Raw genomic sequence first — 19,013 nt, 5'->3', positions numbered from 1 at the left:
AATTATAGTGTCGGTCCCAATATTATTTTTTACATACAGTGAAAACTACCCTTGATGATGGTAAGGTAGTAAGGTATGGTAAAAGCTTTAGGAATCCAAAGTACAACATATAAGTACCCTGTATCAAGATTGATGCAAAACTAGTGACATTTGAACTTTTTAGAGAGATTTAGAAAAAAAACTCCCACCTTTGAGGTGATTTGGGTGGAAATGGGGGTTTTACCGTTTCTCTGGAACCCATTGGTCGATTTTGGTGATTGACATCGCTTTCTGACCGTTAGAGCCAATATAATCGAAGGGGAATCTCCCACACATGGTAAAACAAAAAGGTGGGGGCTTCGCGCACGCAGTTTTGCTCCAGAGTGAAGCTGTCTCTAGTCTAAATCATTCAAAGGGACACAGCCACATTGGATTAACCTATGGATTAACTTCAGCATCGTTTTTATCGTTTTAATGCCATTGAAGACCACTTTTGACCAGACTACCACACAAGTGAGCCAATTTGCAGTTTTTAGCTAACTAGCTCCATATATTTTGATGTGTGTTCTTGTTATTATCTCCGAGAATTCATATAATTGAGTGATAATGAGGGTACCCCTCGATTCTGTGTCCCCTCACGATGTGAAACGATGGGTTGAGATGTGCAGCAAAGATAAATAATAAGGTTTTGTGAGTGAATTTGGTGCATTCATCTGTTAGCATTTTTCGCTCGTTGCTAATTCAGATGCTCAGCGTTAGCATTGTGTTCTTTTTTTGGAAAAATAAATAAAAATGATCAGTTAGATGAGTTTCTTTCCGTTACATGGTTATAAAACATTCATAGTTTATTAAATGAACATGCCCTCAGACACTGTTTCCTGCAAGATGTTGCAGGAGGCCTCCGTTACCGGGGTCTCTCGGGCTTAACAGGTTAAGACAACGGGTTTGCACGCAAATTTCTAGTAAAGTCAACTAAGCCGGGCTAAGAGTGCAGATTTACACAGAACATTGAGTGATGATTAGATAACTATCCCCAAGCCTACAGATGGAAGCTGGGGTGGTGGTGGGGCAGGCGAGCAGAAGCATGTGAACGCATCAGCATTGTGGAAGCAGCAGCAGTAGCAGCACTAGCAACATGAATGCAGCATTAGAGAGGAAGAGGCAGGCAGATCTGGCAGCTTAAATAGAGTGGCAAGTTTAGGAGAATGTGTTTGGTTGGTTGTAAGAGGGACGCGGAGCGTCCCGTGGAAATGCAACATTGGTGCTCGGTTGACAGCCTGAACTAGCTTGCAGGCTTTCGCCCCATTAGATCACATTAGGAAGCTTTGTTCAGCTTTTTCAATCTATTGTGAGTATGCCTTTCTCCCTTGGTGAAACCCTTTCCTCCTTTATAGCATTTAACCACATCTGCGATTCAGTCTCCCAGAAAGTTTGTTGGATGGCTACACCATGTACCAATCATTGTTTCTTAGTATCTGGGAGCGAGATTGATACTCTAATGGTTTTTAGTTGTTGCAGTACTGGTGCATTCTTCACAATTATTTTCTTCATTAGTATTTTGACTCTCATTAATAGTTACATTTGAACCGTTTTTTTGGTACAAAAATAGGCTTTTTATTTATTTAATTATTGTATTTATTTACAAATTATTGTAAAAAGGTAATTAATATCAATATATATTTTTGGTCTAAGTCATGTCAACCTAAATGTTATCAACTGTTTCTTCCAAAATGGCTCTGAAAGGAAGTCTAATCATTAACCAGGTTCCCTTTTTGATTTTAGAAAAAACAAATACAAATAAATAAAAGCCCAGTCATATTGAAGAAAGAATATTCATTAAATATAAAGATTATAGGATTACACACACTTACACACTTACACACTTTGTCAGGTTAAGGACCCCACCAGTGCAAATTCACACACCGCAATACCGTGTGTGACCACAAGAGCACACACAAAGTCTTGAAAGTCGACCTCCAGAAAAAACACCACCAGGCATATCAGGAAGCTGTTTTCTATTGATTGCAATGCTCGTGCCTGGGTCCCCACGGCGTGAGTGATATGTCAGGTCATGGACCCCGGTGGGATAGCAAAACAAACAAACACACACACACACACACACACACACACACACACACACACATCCAGTCAACACCCAATCAGCTATCCACGAATAAGGAGATAGTGGAGACATCTTTTCCCTTTATTCTTATTGAGTCCATTTATTTGCTCCCTTCCTTCCCTGGTAGTGAGTCAGTGACAGCACGTACACAGATGGGAGGGGGGAGGGGAGAGGGGGGGGGAGGCTCTGGTTAGTCACGACTCCTCTGCCCAGCAAATGAGCACGAGCAACAGGGCGAGCTCTGCCCCCTGCTTCCCCCCCTCTCCACCGCCACTCCTTCTCCCGGATTTCAGCAGGAAACCAAGACTGTTGCCATGGTCACCTCTTGTGTTGATGGGTTGACCTCTGTGTTAATCACTACCCCGTAATAATTGTGAATTTAAGCAGAGTGAGCGGCTCACATGGAGTTTGTCCTTTTTAAAGGAGGGTTACAGCAACACAGGCAACAAATGTGGGACATATATTTTTTTCCCTGAATAACAGCACAGTTAAAATTAATTAAACTGCATGCAACACAAAATGGGTCCTCGCACATACAGGCTCTCCTCGGGTTACTGGCGGCCGCTGTGTTTTATTGATGGGACCATTTGAGACCATCAGCTTTGGCATTTGAGTGTGATGAGTTGAAATTATATATTGAATCACACCTATCACCTAGTCACCTATCACCTAGTCACCTATGTGACGCTCAACAAACAACATGTTGCTCTATATCAAGTGTAGAGCTGACAATGTCATTTCTTAATGTAATTTGCATGGTGTGTGTCACATAAGGCTGATTTCCTGTTGTCAGCAGATGGTGTTAAGACTATGGGCCTGAACCCATCATGCATGTGAGATGTGGGGCTGATTGAAAAATGTACATTGGAGTTACACCAAATTTCTGTTTTATGGCAAGTTGTACAAAAATCTTTTTAGCACGCTACAGCTAAAGCAACTAATACAAATGCAAGATTTGAATAACTTTTACCCTAAAAGTCTTTAGAACGTATGAACCAAATGTAATCGGATTACATCTGTAGTATGATTTTAAAGACACAGATTTAGAGAAGGATCGATGTATGCACAACCCAAAGTCGTGACTGTCGCATGATTGCCGCACTACTATCAAATCCATGCTGTGTGACTGCTGCGTTCGCCTGTCATTGTCTGTCAAAATGAATGACTGGATGGAAAAATGGAAAGAGAGTTTGGGTTTATACTTTGAGAATTTGCTGACAGGAATACGATATTTTTCTAGCAGAACAATAACATTTAGCCTACTTACTATTTTCTTTCCTGGCATTCCATAAATTAAACCACTAATATTTTAAATGAAACAAACGGCAGGAGCTGCCATCAGGTGATGCAGTTGAACTATGTTGTCACACCAATGCGCAAGACCCACATTTGAAGTACATTTCTGAATGTACAGACCTTAAAAAGACACCAGCAGAGAAAATCCTAAACCTATGGCTGTAGTTTTCCCAGTAGTTGTGTTTTCTTCTTAATTTCTAATAAGAAAATGTTTTAATAAGAACATAAGAAAAAGCTCCAGGACTACTGTATGAAAGGATATGTCTGACTGAATGCTGTAACGATTACAAACTTTAAGTATAGACATAATTGACAGCCAATTATCTTATTTTAATGATGTTCAGATTATTTAATCTGGATCTTGGGATAAAAATCGTATAGAAAATAATCAAATTATGGAAAACAGTTAATCCTGATTAATTTATGCAATCCTGATTATCCATCTTTCCGAAGAAATGTGTCATTGACTCATGATGAACTGATACAAAATTACAAAGATGATATATAACTTCTATTACTTAAAGGTAGGGTAGGTAAGAATGGAGAAACCAGCTTGAGTGTGCTAGAATTTGAAAGTACACAACCGAAGAAAATAAAAATCTGCCCCTTCCTTCAGACTTCCTTACAGAGCCCCTCCTTCCTTCCATGGAATATAAAAAGTGTTTCTGAAGTGAATTACCTACCCTACTTGCAAATCCAAAAGAAAAACCACAAAAAGAACACACCAATGTTAATGGTAAAAACAACAACAAATACTTATAAAGACTTTTGCTCCCTATTTTAAAGTCAAAAGCAGAATAGTAGGCTATTTAGGACAATAGGGCTTCCTGTTCTTAAACCACTTTTTAAAGCATTACTGTTTGTGGATACATAACTCTTGAATTCCTCCTACAAAACAACATGAGGATAAAAAAAGAAAAACATGTGCTCCATATGAATAGAAAAACAACATAACCCTAACCTTAAAAACATCACTTATCTTGAAATTATGTAAAATAATGAATCCTGATACAGAATATTGTTCATTTATATGATCTTAATTATCTATCTTACTTGTGAAATGTGTTTTGAGTTTTTGAAATAGCACAGCAAGGATACAGGCTTTCAAACTGTAGGGATGTGTGTTTGTCTCCTCTCTCTATATGTGAGGCTTATGAGATCATACATCATACAACAAATTCCCTCTGAAAGGAAGTCAGCATCAATTTACCTTCACAGGGAGGCTGACACCAGATGAGAGCAGGAGGCAAAGAGGAGACAGCGTCTGAGAGGCAGATTGTGTGGGTGGGTTGAGAGATGTTGCATCTCTGCACACATGCAGAGCGGTGACACCAACATCTGTTCTCCTGCCACTACAGCACAGACAGCACAGTGACGAGAGAGGGCCATGACACAGCGTGTGCCGGGTAACAGGTGAGGAGTCTGCTCAGCCTGATATAAGACACATTCTGTATGTTGAATAAATGCGATAAGTGCAGCATCAAAGAAGGCTAATTTCATTTTCATTTGTCCCGCTCATGGTACGCAAAACACAATGTACAATAATTGCCAACAAAACATGTCTCTACAAACACACCATTGAGCGAAAAGGAGCAGGGAGAAGAAAACAATCTTATATGACCTGCACCTTTCTAAAAAAAAAAAAAAAAAAATTGAAATAGATAGCCCTTCATAATAATATTATTTTTTTTTGACAGCGAAACATAACAGTATCTCAGGGTACTAAGAGAAACACAAACAAATACTTATTTCCCACTTGACGGTTAACGGAAAGAAACAAAACAACATTTGTTTGTGACTTGATCACCCCACCTTCATTCACATCAGCCTCTTTGAGTCAGAGGAGACAGTCACAGACAGAGACATACACGTCCTTGGAGAAAGAAATAAAGCTGTCAAGACTATTATAACTCTTAGCTCAACTTGGCACCAATGGGAATAATGCAAGATAAACTGAGCCGGTGTAACAATATATAGCATGTAATAATCCAAAATAGACGTATAACTTGAAATAAAATATCAAAGAAACATTAACTTAAAGTGGACCTATCATGCTATATTTGAATAATATATTGTAGGGCATACCTATATAAAACATGTCTGTCAAGTCTTTTTTTCAAAATACCAAACAGATCATGCATTTTAGCCATGCCTCATTTTGCGCTATTTGCTCTATTCCAGCCCTGTTTTTGCAAGGGCTGATTCTGTGGCAAATGAGCTGCAGCTGAGGCACGAGCGTCATGTTACCATGCTGTTACCATGCTGTTACCATGCTGTTACGCAACCTCTCATTAGGTGGAGAGTTGCCCATATAGGCGGAGCACCCCGTTTCTGACGTCAGAACAATTTCAAATCTGTATCAGTCTGTATCAGATCCGTTGCAGCCCCGTTTTTAGAGATTTGGGTATGGAGGAAAAGAGAGAGGGTTGTGTTTTCTGACACTTGGTGAGTTCCGACACACCGGGGACACATATTCATGTATAAAAGACGTACAAAAGTGCATTTTGCATGATAGGTCCCCTTTAACTGTAAAAGGCAGACTTAATTTGGAAACTTTTATAAATCGCCTGCAAGGGTGCTTGAACAATACTTGTTAACAAAAGTGTAATTGCAAACTGCCGCTGGGTTCAATCACCTCTGATTAAGCAAGGAATGTGATTGGTCAAATGCAACATGACTATAACAAACCCTCATCCATAGCAACTAATGTGAAAATATGTTGTTGCCGTCAGTCTACTGGGACGTCACACAATGTCAGGCGATTATGATTTTTTAAATGTTATATAGCACCTGATAGATTGTACATTTATAACCATTGGGGAATTATGCTCACTTTTATTTGTATTCTTTTCTTTTTTCATAGTTTTTTATTATTATTTTTATCTTGATTTCATTTTGAATTTTATTAATCTGTAATTTCCTGTTTTTCACCCTTACCCTGTTGCTGTTTGACCTACTGAATTTCCCCAAAGGGATTAATAAAGGTCCCTCCTATCTTATGGGAAATTGGGGGAATTGAGTGTGGCCCCGCTTCAACTGTGCTAAAGCCTGTCGTCAGTGATATACGGACCACTTCTCAGTCAGTGCAGATTGTTCTGATAGATGTGCGTCACTTTTGAATCCATAAAATGCAGATTACATTTGTTCATGTGATTTTACAGCAGGCTGCCACTTTCTGCAGCCCTGAAAGCTCAAGCTTTAAAGTGAAAATAAAGATGGAGAGGATAGATCAAAGCCTAGGTTGCTGCGGCTGGCTGGAGCCGAGTCTCAGGGTAAAGATGTCAAGTGTGACATGAGGCAAACTGTTTCCTGTGAAATGAGCAAAAGGGAAAGTAGTAACTCTGCTGCTTCTCGTTTGTTGTGGAGCTTTGATTTGATAAGACACAAGTAGGGATACAAAAAAAAAGACATCTGAATTTCTCCTCCTTCACATCCTCTAAAATCCAGATCTCATCCCTGCATTTCAGCCTCCCCAGCTGCCCTTATATTCAAAGGTTGAATCTGCCGTTATAATCAGGCTGTTAGCGGACTGCTCTCTGCTCAGATTAGCCTCTCGGGACTGGTGGCCTCCTGCCGCTGTTAGATCATCTCAGCTCTGCCCCGACACACCCGGCAAACACGTCCACAGAAAGGACCGGGTCACTGAGGCCCGTACAGTCATGGTGCTGTGGAGCATCAATCAAAAAGCCTGCAGGAGATTGAGTTTTATGACTCCACAAAAAAGATCCATATTATTCATCATCTGGAAGGCACAGAGGTCATTCATAGACAGGAATCCATGGTAGTTCATTTTCAGGTTTGTCATTTTCTACTAAGTTTCTCAAAATAAGCATTTGTTTTGGCTCCAATGACAGAATAAAAAAAATCAAAAAGATGCTTTATTTTTTTATACATACGTTTAGTTTATGAGCAGTTTTGGACTTCAATACACATTTTATTGAATGAACGGATCCAATAAATTCAGATAAGTCAAGTTAATATCAATGAATTATTAGAAATGTTATCCGTATATGTTGAAATGTCAGCCGGTAGACACAGTTTCATGTTTTTGCTTGTATAGTTAAGCACTGACTTAAGTCTTCATGTCTCTTCACTGTAAACTAAACCGTCAAGATAAACATTTAATTCATAAACATTTTAAGACAGGAGAATTTAATACATCCTCATTGTTATATGAGCCCCTGTTTTTCTGACAAACAATTATACAAAGAATACAATTTTAATAGATTTTAGACTCAAAAACACAAACAGATCTTACACATGTTACAAAATGTCAAAGGAGCAGCAACAATCCAAACTTCTTTCAAAACACGGGCTTACAAAGGTAAAATAAAAACAAGAATATACTAACCACAATCCCATCTCCTGTGGTCAAATCCTACTCTCCTAGGCCTTAGTGATGTAGCCCTCCTTGATTAGGAAATCATAGATTTTGCGAGTCTTGTTCACATCGATCTTGATGAGCGCGCGGGCCTGAGCCAGCCGCAGCCCCCCCTGCCGTCTGCACTCATTCAGCAGAGCCTGCTTGTATTCCAGGTAAGCCCCCGGCACCAGCCGCACCACCTGGCATAACTACAAGCACAACACACATACAAGGGTCAGTGAGGTACATGTAAAAACAAATACAATTTCTTATTTAAAGTGGGCCTATCATGCTATATTTGAAAAATATATTGTAGGGCCATACCTATATAAAACATGTCTGTGAAGGTTTTTTTTCAAAATACCAAACAGATCATGCATTTTAGCCATGCCTCATTTCGCTCTATTTGCTCTATTCCAGCACTGTTTTTGCGAGGGCTGATTCTGTGACTACAGCGCCACTTACAGGCCTGGCATATGTACTACAGCGTCTCCAGCGCTCTCGAGCGGTCTCCTGTGAACGGACACGTTCGTGGCCCAACCCCCCATTCCCCTGATAGGTGGAGAATTGCCCATATAGGCGGAGCACCCCTTTTCTGACGTCAGGAAAATTCCAATCTGTATCAGCTCCGTTGCAGCCCCGTTTTTAGAGATTTGGGTATGGAGGAAAAGAGAGAGGATTGTGTTTGTTGACACTTGGTGAGTTCCCTGACACACCGGGGACACATATCCATGTATAAAAGACGTACAAAAGTGCGTTTTGCATGAAAGGTCCCCTTTAAAGGCCTCAGTATATTAAAAACAAGGAGCTTGTCAGATCAGTGTCTGAAACTCCAGTAGTATAGAGGGAGTATAGCAATGTCTGCAACTGACAATCACACCCAGTTCAAGACATATGGAAAGGCGAGTGGAAGCGTCAATACAGTACACAGTTTTGGTCAAGACTGAAAACTCAACAACAAATAAATGGACCGTAATGAAGTTTTGTCGTGATATTGTTATTATTGATGTTCCCATAAGAATTAATCCTACCAACTTTCATGATCCTCTGACTTATAATTAAGCACCACAAGCAGGTCTGATGTGCTAAGATGGTGAACAACAACATACCTGCCTCAAATCAGCATTTTAGGATTTTCAAACAACTACAGCCTTACAAAGCTGCTGGCTTGTCTTTTGACTCTTAGCGTAGCCGGTACAGTGCAATCTCTTCAGTGTAAATCCTACCTGCACTACTGTGTTAAAGAGGCGAGAATTTTCAATGAAAAGCTGACTGGGTTCTAGCTAAACACACTGTTTAACACGTCTCCACCTATTATTATGTAATTATCATGAATGCATATGTGATACTGGAATACATTTAGTGCCATTTAGGCTGGTGGGTACAGTACAGTTTTTGCTTTTTAGATGTTGTCGAAAAAGTTATAAGACTTCAGCATAATGAAGTAATTTTTTAAGACCCTTTGGACTCAGATAAGAAAGAGCTGTACCTCTTTCTCCCGCTCATCAAGTTTCTCTGTTCCCGGCAGTCCAGTCAGGTTCAGAGGGGGGGCGCTCCGCCTACCTGTTGCTGTGAAGGAGACATTCAACAACAGTCAAACAGGCTTGTAGCACCCTAGTGTTGGTCTACATTACAAATAATAGCAGGCGGACAAAATGCAGTCAATTCCTTTGCTGGGAGGGGACAGGGAAACAAATATTTAGTTTGTTTATTCAGTGTGTTTCGTATTGTGTAGCGTGTAATATAGCAGCGTGGGAGTCTACGTCACATTTTTGCTCTAGAGGTTAAGGAAAGGGAGCTAATTTAAAGGGTAAAAACAGCAAGATAAATAAGCATACAGGGGCCTATTTCTCGAGTGTATTTCTGGAGAAGCGTGTGCATTAAATGTGACTGTGCCTGGGGCTTTGCCAAGGAGACAGAGAGGAGGGAGAACAGAGGGGGAGGAGGAGATAAGCTCTGTACCTGACACTGTGATTGTTGTGACAGCTGGAGTGATGCCAGCGTCTCTGTAATGAAAAAGAAAAGTGTTAGCATCTCTGCAACTTATTTATACACACAAATATACACGCAAGTCCAACACTATTACTCCTGGGCTTTGTCCACTATTCTTTAACCTCACTGGGATCGTCATCCAAAACACATGAATCATCTCATTCAAGATTTTCTTTCACGTCGATGATTAAAGGACCTTGGATATCACACACAGAAAATACTTTGTGAGCTGCGTCACATTAAAAGGACTAAAAATACCGAAGAGACTGAAGTGCACAGTAACATGAATGACTGCCGTATTTTTGTGTAATGACGGAGGTCAGCGACTCTTTAGCAGCCCTCCTGTTACACACTGGATAACAAGCAGGAAGTCTCACATTGCTGCCTGTTTGCTGAGCCACTGCTGGCAGGCTCTGCCGTCCTGGATGTACTGCAGCACGTCACACAGCATGGTCCGCTTCCTCCGCTCCTCCTCACGCAGACGCTTCGCCCGCTCATACACCTTGGCGCCTGAGAGTTGGAAACACAGATAGAGGTCAGTAGAGACTTCATGAGAGCGGAACTTTAAAAAAAGTTTGTTCAGGGTAGGGACCAATGTCTCATTTCCACTGCAGGCTTCGTCTTGACAACTCATTTTGATAAAAGGTATTTTTCTACTTTGTTTTCCACTGCAGATAGTAGCCCCTAAACAGGGGACTACCGTGTCATAATCGGAAACATGACTCGTCAATTTATGGTGTACAACATAGTTTTGCAGTCTGCCATTTAATAAAAAGTCTGGGTGATATAACATTTTGGTTGTGGTTGCTATTTAAGGTAACTTGGTTATTAAAAATCACAGTTTTGTGCACCCTCTGAAAGTGATTATGGGGAGTTTAGACAGGTTAGACTACTCTACTTTTTTTATTAAAAAGTTAGGCCAATATATGCCTATGCCAGAAATTCTAAGCGTTTCTGACAAACTAGATAAATAGAAATACAATAATCAGTTTCAATCTGTGCAAAGCTCGGCAAACTAGCGAAACATGATAAATTCCTAATAATTAGACACTGTGATGCTGCTATAAATAATAATTAAAACATCACATTTAAAGCCAAATTCAAATAAAAAACTTCAGCTCAAATGGAAACGTAATTTGCATCTTTAACTGATGGAGGAATGAAAAACAGACTCACTGCAGAAAGACTTGACTCCTGCCTTCCTGTACTCCTTCAGCCTGCGGATCTCTCTCCTCAAGTCAAACTCCACTGAAAGAAAAAGGAGAAGAAGGAATATTATTGATACATTTAAAATAAAAACCTTGACAGTGTGGGGAAATGTGATCATTTGCTTTAGATTTAGTGGATTATTTAGATAAAGACATTGATTCCACTTCTAACAATGAGAGTTTTTCCCCAAAGGTAAAAGCCCTCTTTGGGAGTGTGTATGAAAAGTAGGACATCTTATCTCTTCTTGTTGGATTTTAATCTGTAAAAGAGAAGGAAGCAGTCTGACATTGCCTTCCCACAATAATAAAAACACAATATCAATTGAAGCCTCAATCGTCAGTAGTGTTGAGGCAGCTGGAAAGAAGTGGTTAAATTAATTCTCTGTGACTGACTCCCAGAAACTATTCATGTGTACTCAGGCAGATACTAACATGCATGACTCTCAATGAATTTGTCATGTTCAATCGGCCCAACCACTCTGGCAAAGCGTTTCATGACATCGTACAGCTCCTGCACCTCCTTTGGGTAACATCGCTCCAGCACTGGAAGAGAGAGAAGTAGAGAAGTGAGTGGACAGAAGACACGAACAAAGATATAATAGATACATTAAATACAAATCCACCTATTTATATACGTTTTCTCTTTATGTTTCCCATAAACGACATCTCCTAACTATGTGCTAACTTAAGATATTGGTCATTGCATCAAACTGCTAGCAACAACACACAGGGCTTGACGATTACGCACAAGTCAGCCCAACACAGCAAAAACATGCAATCCTTTGCAACTTATTTTTAAAAATAGTAAGAGTCTTTAGCCATGTCATCGGCTCAGCTTCAGAATTGTATCTCTGAAAGCACCACTGTTTGACTCTGTGGGGCTTACGGGTAATGTTTTACCTCGATATCTAGTCATGAATGTTTTACAATTTTCAACATCCAAACAGGGAGCAGAGATTCACATTTCATCAGTAATTGCAGCCATTTTAGCTAAGTGTTAATCAGAGCCAGAATGTATAATTCATTGTAGATTTATTTTCCTTTACAAAATGACCCTAGTTACAAAAGCTGAATAAGACAAATATTTTAAAACCTCAGATAGAGCAACAAACCGCTCCCTGATATTTGCTCAGCAGTTGTGTATTCCCCACCACTTAGCTCACTCTCAGGAGCATGTTGCGTTTGTCTCAAAGCATTGCTCGTGTTGCTGAGTAACAGACAAGTGCAGAAGCCAGAGGTGTGAGGAGTGTGTGTGTGTGTGTGTGTGTGTGTGTGTGCGTGTGCGTGTGTGCGTGCACGCGTGTGCGCGCGTGTGTATGCACGTGTGTGTGTGTGTGTGTGCGTGTGTGTGTGTGTGTGTGTGTGTGTGTGTGTGTGTGTGTGTGTGTGTGTGTGTGTAAGTTCATCAGGCTTCTGCATGCAAGTGCTAATGAGCAGCTGCCACGGGTGAAGTTCCTCATGCTAAACAGGTGAAGTTATGCGCTTTAACAAAACAGTGGAGACACAATCAATGTTCTCATCAAGAGACATTAGCACTGGACCTCAGAGGTCTGTACTACGAAGCAGGATTTTTGCTTAGCGAGCTAACTTCAGGGAAAACTCGGGGTTTCCGGTCCTACGACGCTGGTTCTCTTTTTAGCGGGCTAGATCTCCATGGTAACTCATGCTGAGCGGCTAACCTGCTCCGGAGCAGGTTAGGTTGCATCAACTCAGTGAAAGCACTGCCTGCTGACCAATCAGAGGTCAGTGTGCGGAGTTTAAAGCGATCAAGTCATATTACAGGACAAAGGAAATAAACTTTAAAATGCCGTTGCAGGAAAGACGGCCGGCAAAAATCACAGACTGTGTGAACGTGAAAATTAATAGAATATCACCTCCCATCTGCAGAGCAATCTGACTATTATAACATTAGCGTTAAGAAAGCTTACTTAAATATCTGCCACAACATAAGTAACCGGATCATAGTAACATTACATAGGCCTACAGTCCGTGGCACTGTGAGTGCAGACGTCGATGTGTCCCATTATCATTCATATCACATCATAATGTATCATATATTTCCTTATCTGAGTCAGCTGAGCCGTATCTGGCCGTGCAACACTCAAGTGTCACATACTGTAAGCAGAAGTATTATTTAAAGCAACACATTAAGTTGACGAAGCACTCGAGTCAAATGTAATTAAAGTCAGATCGTGTCTTAGACGGGGCAGTGATATCATAAACCTGTTAATGTACGCATTCAAACACTTTTTCTTTTACCAGCTGTATTCACCTTGCAGGTGCAACTATGTGGCTTTTATCCTGGATAAAGTGTTTAAGTCATGGATGTTTAAAGTTTAACTTCTTCATATGTCTAATATTATAGTTGACTTTTAATTCAGGAAGTATGACGCGCTGCGCTGTCAGTACACTTGTCCATGTTTGTGATTGGTCGAATGCTCCAAATACCACCCCTTTCATGTAAACGCGTACCTAACTAGATAGGGCACGGCTGGCTTGAGCGATCCACTTGATAACCCGCGTCGTAGGACCACTTAGCGAGAGCGCAAATGTTTTGGATTAGGCCAACCGGCTAACTCAAACATATCCGGGCTAGGTTGAACCGGCTTCGTAGTACAGGCCTCTGGTTACACCCCTTCACTGACCACACACAAAAAAAAACTGTCTTGAATATTTTAATGCAACAACCTCCTGCACTCCCTGAGACATGACACTGTGAGCCTCCGGGGCTCGGATACTGCCTCCATTATGGCATGTGACACACACACGAACACACACACACAGACGCACACCGTCTTTGACAGTCTCCATGACAACGAGTCTGCCGCTCTAAAGCTACTTTGATTTCCTTTTGTCTAAAAAGACTCGGGCGATGAGGGAATGGAGGGAGGGGAAAAGGAGCCGGTCTAACTGCAGGCTTGAGGATACATAAATAAAAGATGTGGGGAGAACTCTTCAACTTCCAAACCTCAGACAATTTCACAGAGCAACACGTGGAGATAAAACGATGGGATGGGTGGTCGGTCATAGTAAAAAAAAAAAAACCCTCGCCGTTTGTCTGACCTCTAATGCAAAAACCCAAGAGATTCAAAGAATAACATTAAAGAGCTCGCTGAAATCCAACCTGTGGCAGGTGGATCAATAAACCCAGCCCCCTGCATTTCAGTCATTATGGCAGCATCGCTCATCGTACGGGGATCTACTTGCAGAGAAGCAATTATGCTGTGGCACACTCTGGCCCACAGACTATTCGCAGCCCTGATCATAAACACGAGATCTGTTGCCACACTTCAGCCACCCGAGGGGCCATAGAGGTTGACGGTGGTTATTACACCAAAGCTGTTTGCATGCATCCCTAGAAACCCTCAGCAGCAATTTGGCTGCTTGATATCAGATGCCTCGCTGAGTTGCTATGAATACTGTCGCAGCCGAGCCCGTGTAAGTTTCACAGTGGCACTTACTCTGGAATTTGCGCAGGTTGATCAGCCCGTGGTCTCGGATTACCCTGAAAGAAACGGAGATTTAGATTAATGACTATGCAAATGTAATATTTTGATTGCTCTGCAACAGTAAACCTGGTGTTTAGCCATATGCAATTAAAACCATTGAAAACCCATCATATACTGATCATCTGTTTTGTACACAGCAGCTTGGTGATGTTAGTTCAAAAAGGTTCTCCCTTTATAAGTGTACTCTGAAGTTCAGGGGTCAGGTGAGAGGGTCTCGGCCCGTGTCAATTGCGTGGATCTCCTCTGACAAGCTACCAGAGATGAAATAAGGACCTTGGAAAGAGGGAACTTGGAAACACACATGCCTTTCACTGTGCTCGGGGGGCACAAACTCTTTAAAGTTGATTTAGTGATGGATGATGGATGTTCCAGAATGCCAGCTGACAGGCTGAAAGTGGAGGAGATCCTCCAAGAAATAACACCGACTGATTAACAGCTTCAAGTGCAAATCATTTATTCTTTATAGAAAATTAACAGTGAATAGGGTTGCAATTATCCATCATTCCATCCCACCTCTTGTAACGGCTTGTTTTGTTTGATCAATATTTCAAAACACATGCTAATTACACGCAGTAGACCCTTTATTTAGTACACTTAGCTTAATAATATCCTACCGTCATGAAGGTTATGATGTTCAGTTTTGAGAGATGTAACTTAAACTGTATGATCATTTTGAAGAATGTAGTTTGTGGTACTATGGAACTGTTATGTGTTAAATTTATAACAAACATGATTTAGTTGACTATCTGTATAAGTAGTTAGTGATGGCTTTTCTTTCTATAATTGACTATAAAGTCACTAATGGTGTATTTTGAATATTTACTTGTACTATGTTTTTAGGTTTTGTGAATCCAATTATTGTGCAACATACATATTCTATGGGATTTAGAAAATTTCCCAAAACGAAGGGAGGCCACCGTCTTTGCATGCCTTCAACTGAGAAACATGGTAACATTAGCAGTATTCAACAGCAAATTCTCCCCATTTCCAAACATATTCCATTTTAAATAGAGGATCTCACAGTGTGTTGCACCTGATTGACTCCCTGTGTCTTGTAATTAGAACATGAAAACAGGTTTAAATATGCAACAATAATCACTCTGCTGAACAACCCCAATCTCCCTGGACTTGTGTCTTTAATGTGCAGCAAAACTAAATAATAATAGATTTTAGAGTAAAAACGATTAATATATTAGCATGTCAATTCGAATTAATGAATATAAATAAAGTTCAGACTGATTTCTAAATTGTTTGCCTTTTACATTTTAATTCAGTATACAATTAATTAATTCATCCTGAAAGCATGATACATATCTGTGAGAAATGAGGCTCCAAAAGGTCAATGTAGAGGCTTACAGTGCCATCTGATGACAGACAGGGGTCATTACATGATGCAGAGTACATCAATTCTATGTTCATGATTTGATGGAGAAAAAAAGGACTTACTTTTTTCTCCGCTGTCTCTCTTTTAGTCTTGAATGATAAATATCAACAACAGACAGCTTGAGAGCTGGAAGAGAATAGTACATATGAGGAAATATTGCAGTTCAAATCATTATCTTCTATTTAAAAAAAAAGTATTTTTCCAAATTATATTAGAATTCTACTCACCACGTAGGATGTCCGAATCATCATCAACAAAGTCGATATCTTTTAAATCCCACTCCGCATAGTTGTCAAACTCCTATCAGGACAATGAAACAATTATTTACATAAGATTGTGGCTCAATTTTAATATTCCTGTTTACATTTAGCTGATTAGTGATCTCAGATCAGTACTCATGTAAGAAAATAAGTCTGGGTGAAAGCAAACTATTGGCAATAAGGGCATGAGTAACTGTCTTTATTAAATGTAATAATGAGTCGCCATTGTTAGCACACAAATGATAAGGAAACACGTATCCCCTCACCTCCATGAAGTCTGCTCTGGCAGGCATGTATCCTGCCATGTCTCTGGACAGCACTGAGTCAAAAGTGGGCCGAGGGGGATCATCAGTGGCTGTAACATCAGAGAAACACATTATTAGCACTTTAGAATAAAAAATAAATCTTAGTAGTATGCATAAAACCAAGAATTAGCCACTTGCTACAGTCTCCCAAGATATGGTTTAACATTGCTAACAGTATTCATTAGAAATATCAGTTTTTTCTCTGCCTTGAGTTTGCTAACTGCTCAGTGAACATTACAGGTGGAGAACGACAGATGGAGACCTGAAGCCAACTAGAAACTGAGAAAGTTCCTGACTCGCTAACTGCTTCTCTCTAAATGGTCAGTGGCTCTCAGGCTACTAATTTCATTTACTTTGTTATTTCAATGTAAACCTTTCTTCTGGTGGCTTCTAAGTGCCAAAAACCAGCGAGAGAGTATACTGCTTCATGTTAATGCAGACAAGTTACAAGGCTGGGAATGGAAACAGATAACTAAACCAACTTATTTGATTGTCTGTTTGCTACATTTCTGTGGAGACGTGAGTAGAGAATAACTACTGAAATTGCTGCGTCTTATTCTTCCTGAAACATTAGTGAAAACCGTATTGAAGGAGGCAGATGATGTGGATACTGACGTTTAAAAGGAATAGCTCCCTCTGCAAAGCGGGAGTCTTTTGTTTTTCGGAGGCTGAGCAAAGTGGAGGAAAAGAGCGGATTGTTGATGAAATTCTTCATGTAGTGGCTCTCACACTCCTCTTTGGTCTTAGTGCGCATCTGATATGCCACATCCTGCCTGCAGAAGAACAAATGAACAAATACAAATGTAAGTGTAAAGCAATATATAAGTAGTACATATTTGTAACATATCAAATAGTAAAGTACACAATACAGTGTTATTGAAACATGTTGGTCCTCTAAATGCTAACTGAAAAGGTCCTTCACTCAAGATTTCAGAAAACGAAATTGATCCCACTAAATTATTGTTTTAATTGCAAGCTTTTAACACTTAAAAAGCATTTTCAAAGATTCATTAAAATATGTCAGTCTCCAAAATATATATTTTGTTGTCTAATTAAATGAAGATTAAATGTGAGGGAGGAGATTAAGATTACATCTAGGCAAATCAGTCCTTAAATTAATCTTGAGACCATCTGACCAAGATAATAAACTGAAAAAGTTACAAATCACTCACCAGTTTCCAAAGCCGCAGTCCATGACTGCTTCCAAGAGGGCCATCTCTTCCTGTGCCGACCACCCAGACTCCAGCACAGGGAAGTCTGATGTCTGTTTTATGAGTACAAAGTGAGGGTAAATACAATGCCTGAGTGTGGTGATTGTCTGTATGCAAGACGTGTTTGAATGTAACTTACCATAATTTCATATTTGTGATCACTCTCATGCTTCTTGAGTTCAAATCCTTTGGTGAAACACTGAAATTAAAACATTCAATTTCAGTCTAGGAATAAACAAGAGCTCTGATAAAAATGTGTGTGCATTTACTGTCTACTCACCTGGAGGCAGAGTAGAAAAGGTAAGGGTCCACATTCTGCACACTTGATGTAAGGCTCAGTTAGATAGGATGAGCATCCTCTGCATGGTGGTTTATCAACATCATCTGAAATGGACATGATTAGTGATTAATCACTGGTGACTAACAGGGCAAACTATTATATCATTATTAGCTCAAATGAAAACTGAACACTCAGAGAATGACTATTTGTACAAATGTATCTTAAAGTGGCCCCTAAGTGATAGCCAGCACTGCTAATGTAAACAAACCACTGCTTATAACGGTAGCTTCGATGCTAACGCTACTTATGAGAGCTAAATTAACATTAGGTCTAAATATCTCAACTTAACAGCATATCGTGTCGAACATGTCTACAATAAAATAGAAAACGGACTGTTTATAGTCAAAACATCTATTAAATTGCGGCATGTGAGTACGCTATGTGCTAACGATAGCAGAACTATGCTAGCTGCAACGAAGCTAACGTGGCAAACTATAGGTAACTTTAGAAACGAGCAGTGTGTTTAGTGTAAAGCTGCAGCGGTAACATTAACTTCCGATACTTACTTCCAAAAGATGCCAAACGATCCATAAGACAACGTTTTATCAAAAATAAAAGCAGAATAAATGATGCTCTTCTTCTCCTTTGAGGTTTGAAGGTTTCTGGAGTCCTAGTGTTGCATTACTGCCATCCTCTGGAAAAGGAGAAGTATTAGAGTCTAAGGGATGGGATGTCACAAAAGCTCCTGTAGGTGTAAATGTGTAGGTGACCAAATACTTTTGTCTATGGTGTATATAGACAAAAGTAATCGGACACGACTCTTACTCATTGAATTAAAGTGTTTGTAATGTGTCGGTGACCCAATACTTTTGCCCATATAGTATACAGAGACAAAAGCATCCTCTTAATCATTTAATTCAGGTGTTTCATTCAGCCCCATTGCCAGGGGATTCTTAATGCTTCATCTTACCAAGTCATTTTGGACAATTCTATGCCTCCAACTTTGTGGAAACAGTTTGGGGAAGGCGCTGTTATGTTCCAGCATGAATGTGCCCCAGTGCACAAAGCAAGGTCCATAAAGGCATGGTTGGATGAGTTTGGTGT

General features: G+C 40.1%; 1 protein-coding gene across 1 annotated transcript; it reads right to left on the bottom strand.

The window, feature by feature from the left end:
- Positions 1–7,257: 7,257 nt before the first annotated feature.
- Positions 7,258–18,587, bottom strand: tada2a (transcriptional adaptor 2A). The gene is made up of 15 exons (XM_010773838.1): positions 18,476–18,587; positions 17,910–18,013; positions 17,769–17,828; positions 17,591–17,682; positions 17,034–17,191; positions 16,380–16,468; positions 16,081–16,153; positions 15,916–15,979; positions 14,422–14,465; positions 11,393–11,503; positions 10,929–11,000; positions 10,130–10,262; positions 9,723–9,766; positions 9,250–9,329; positions 7,258–7,969 (listed from the first exon to the last, which is right to left on the bottom strand). The coding sequence occupies exons 1-15, from the start codon at positions 18,498–18,500 to the stop codon at positions 7,784–7,786; spliced, it is 1,335 nt and encodes a 444-aa protein (XP_010772140.1). The 5' UTR covers positions 18,501–18,587; the 3' UTR covers positions 7,258–7,783.
- Between the last annotated feature and the right edge of the window lie 426 nt (positions 18,588–19,013).

The sequence above is a fragment of the Notothenia coriiceps genome, unplaced genomic scaffold (assembly GCF_000735185.1).
Source record: "Notothenia coriiceps isolate Sejong01 unplaced genomic scaffold, NC01 NC01_scaffold00000339, whole genome shotgun sequence".
Classification (NCBI taxonomy): Eukaryota; Metazoa; Chordata; class Actinopteri; order Perciformes; family Nototheniidae; genus Notothenia; species Notothenia coriiceps.
This window is presented reverse-complemented; position numbering and strand designations above follow the sequence as displayed.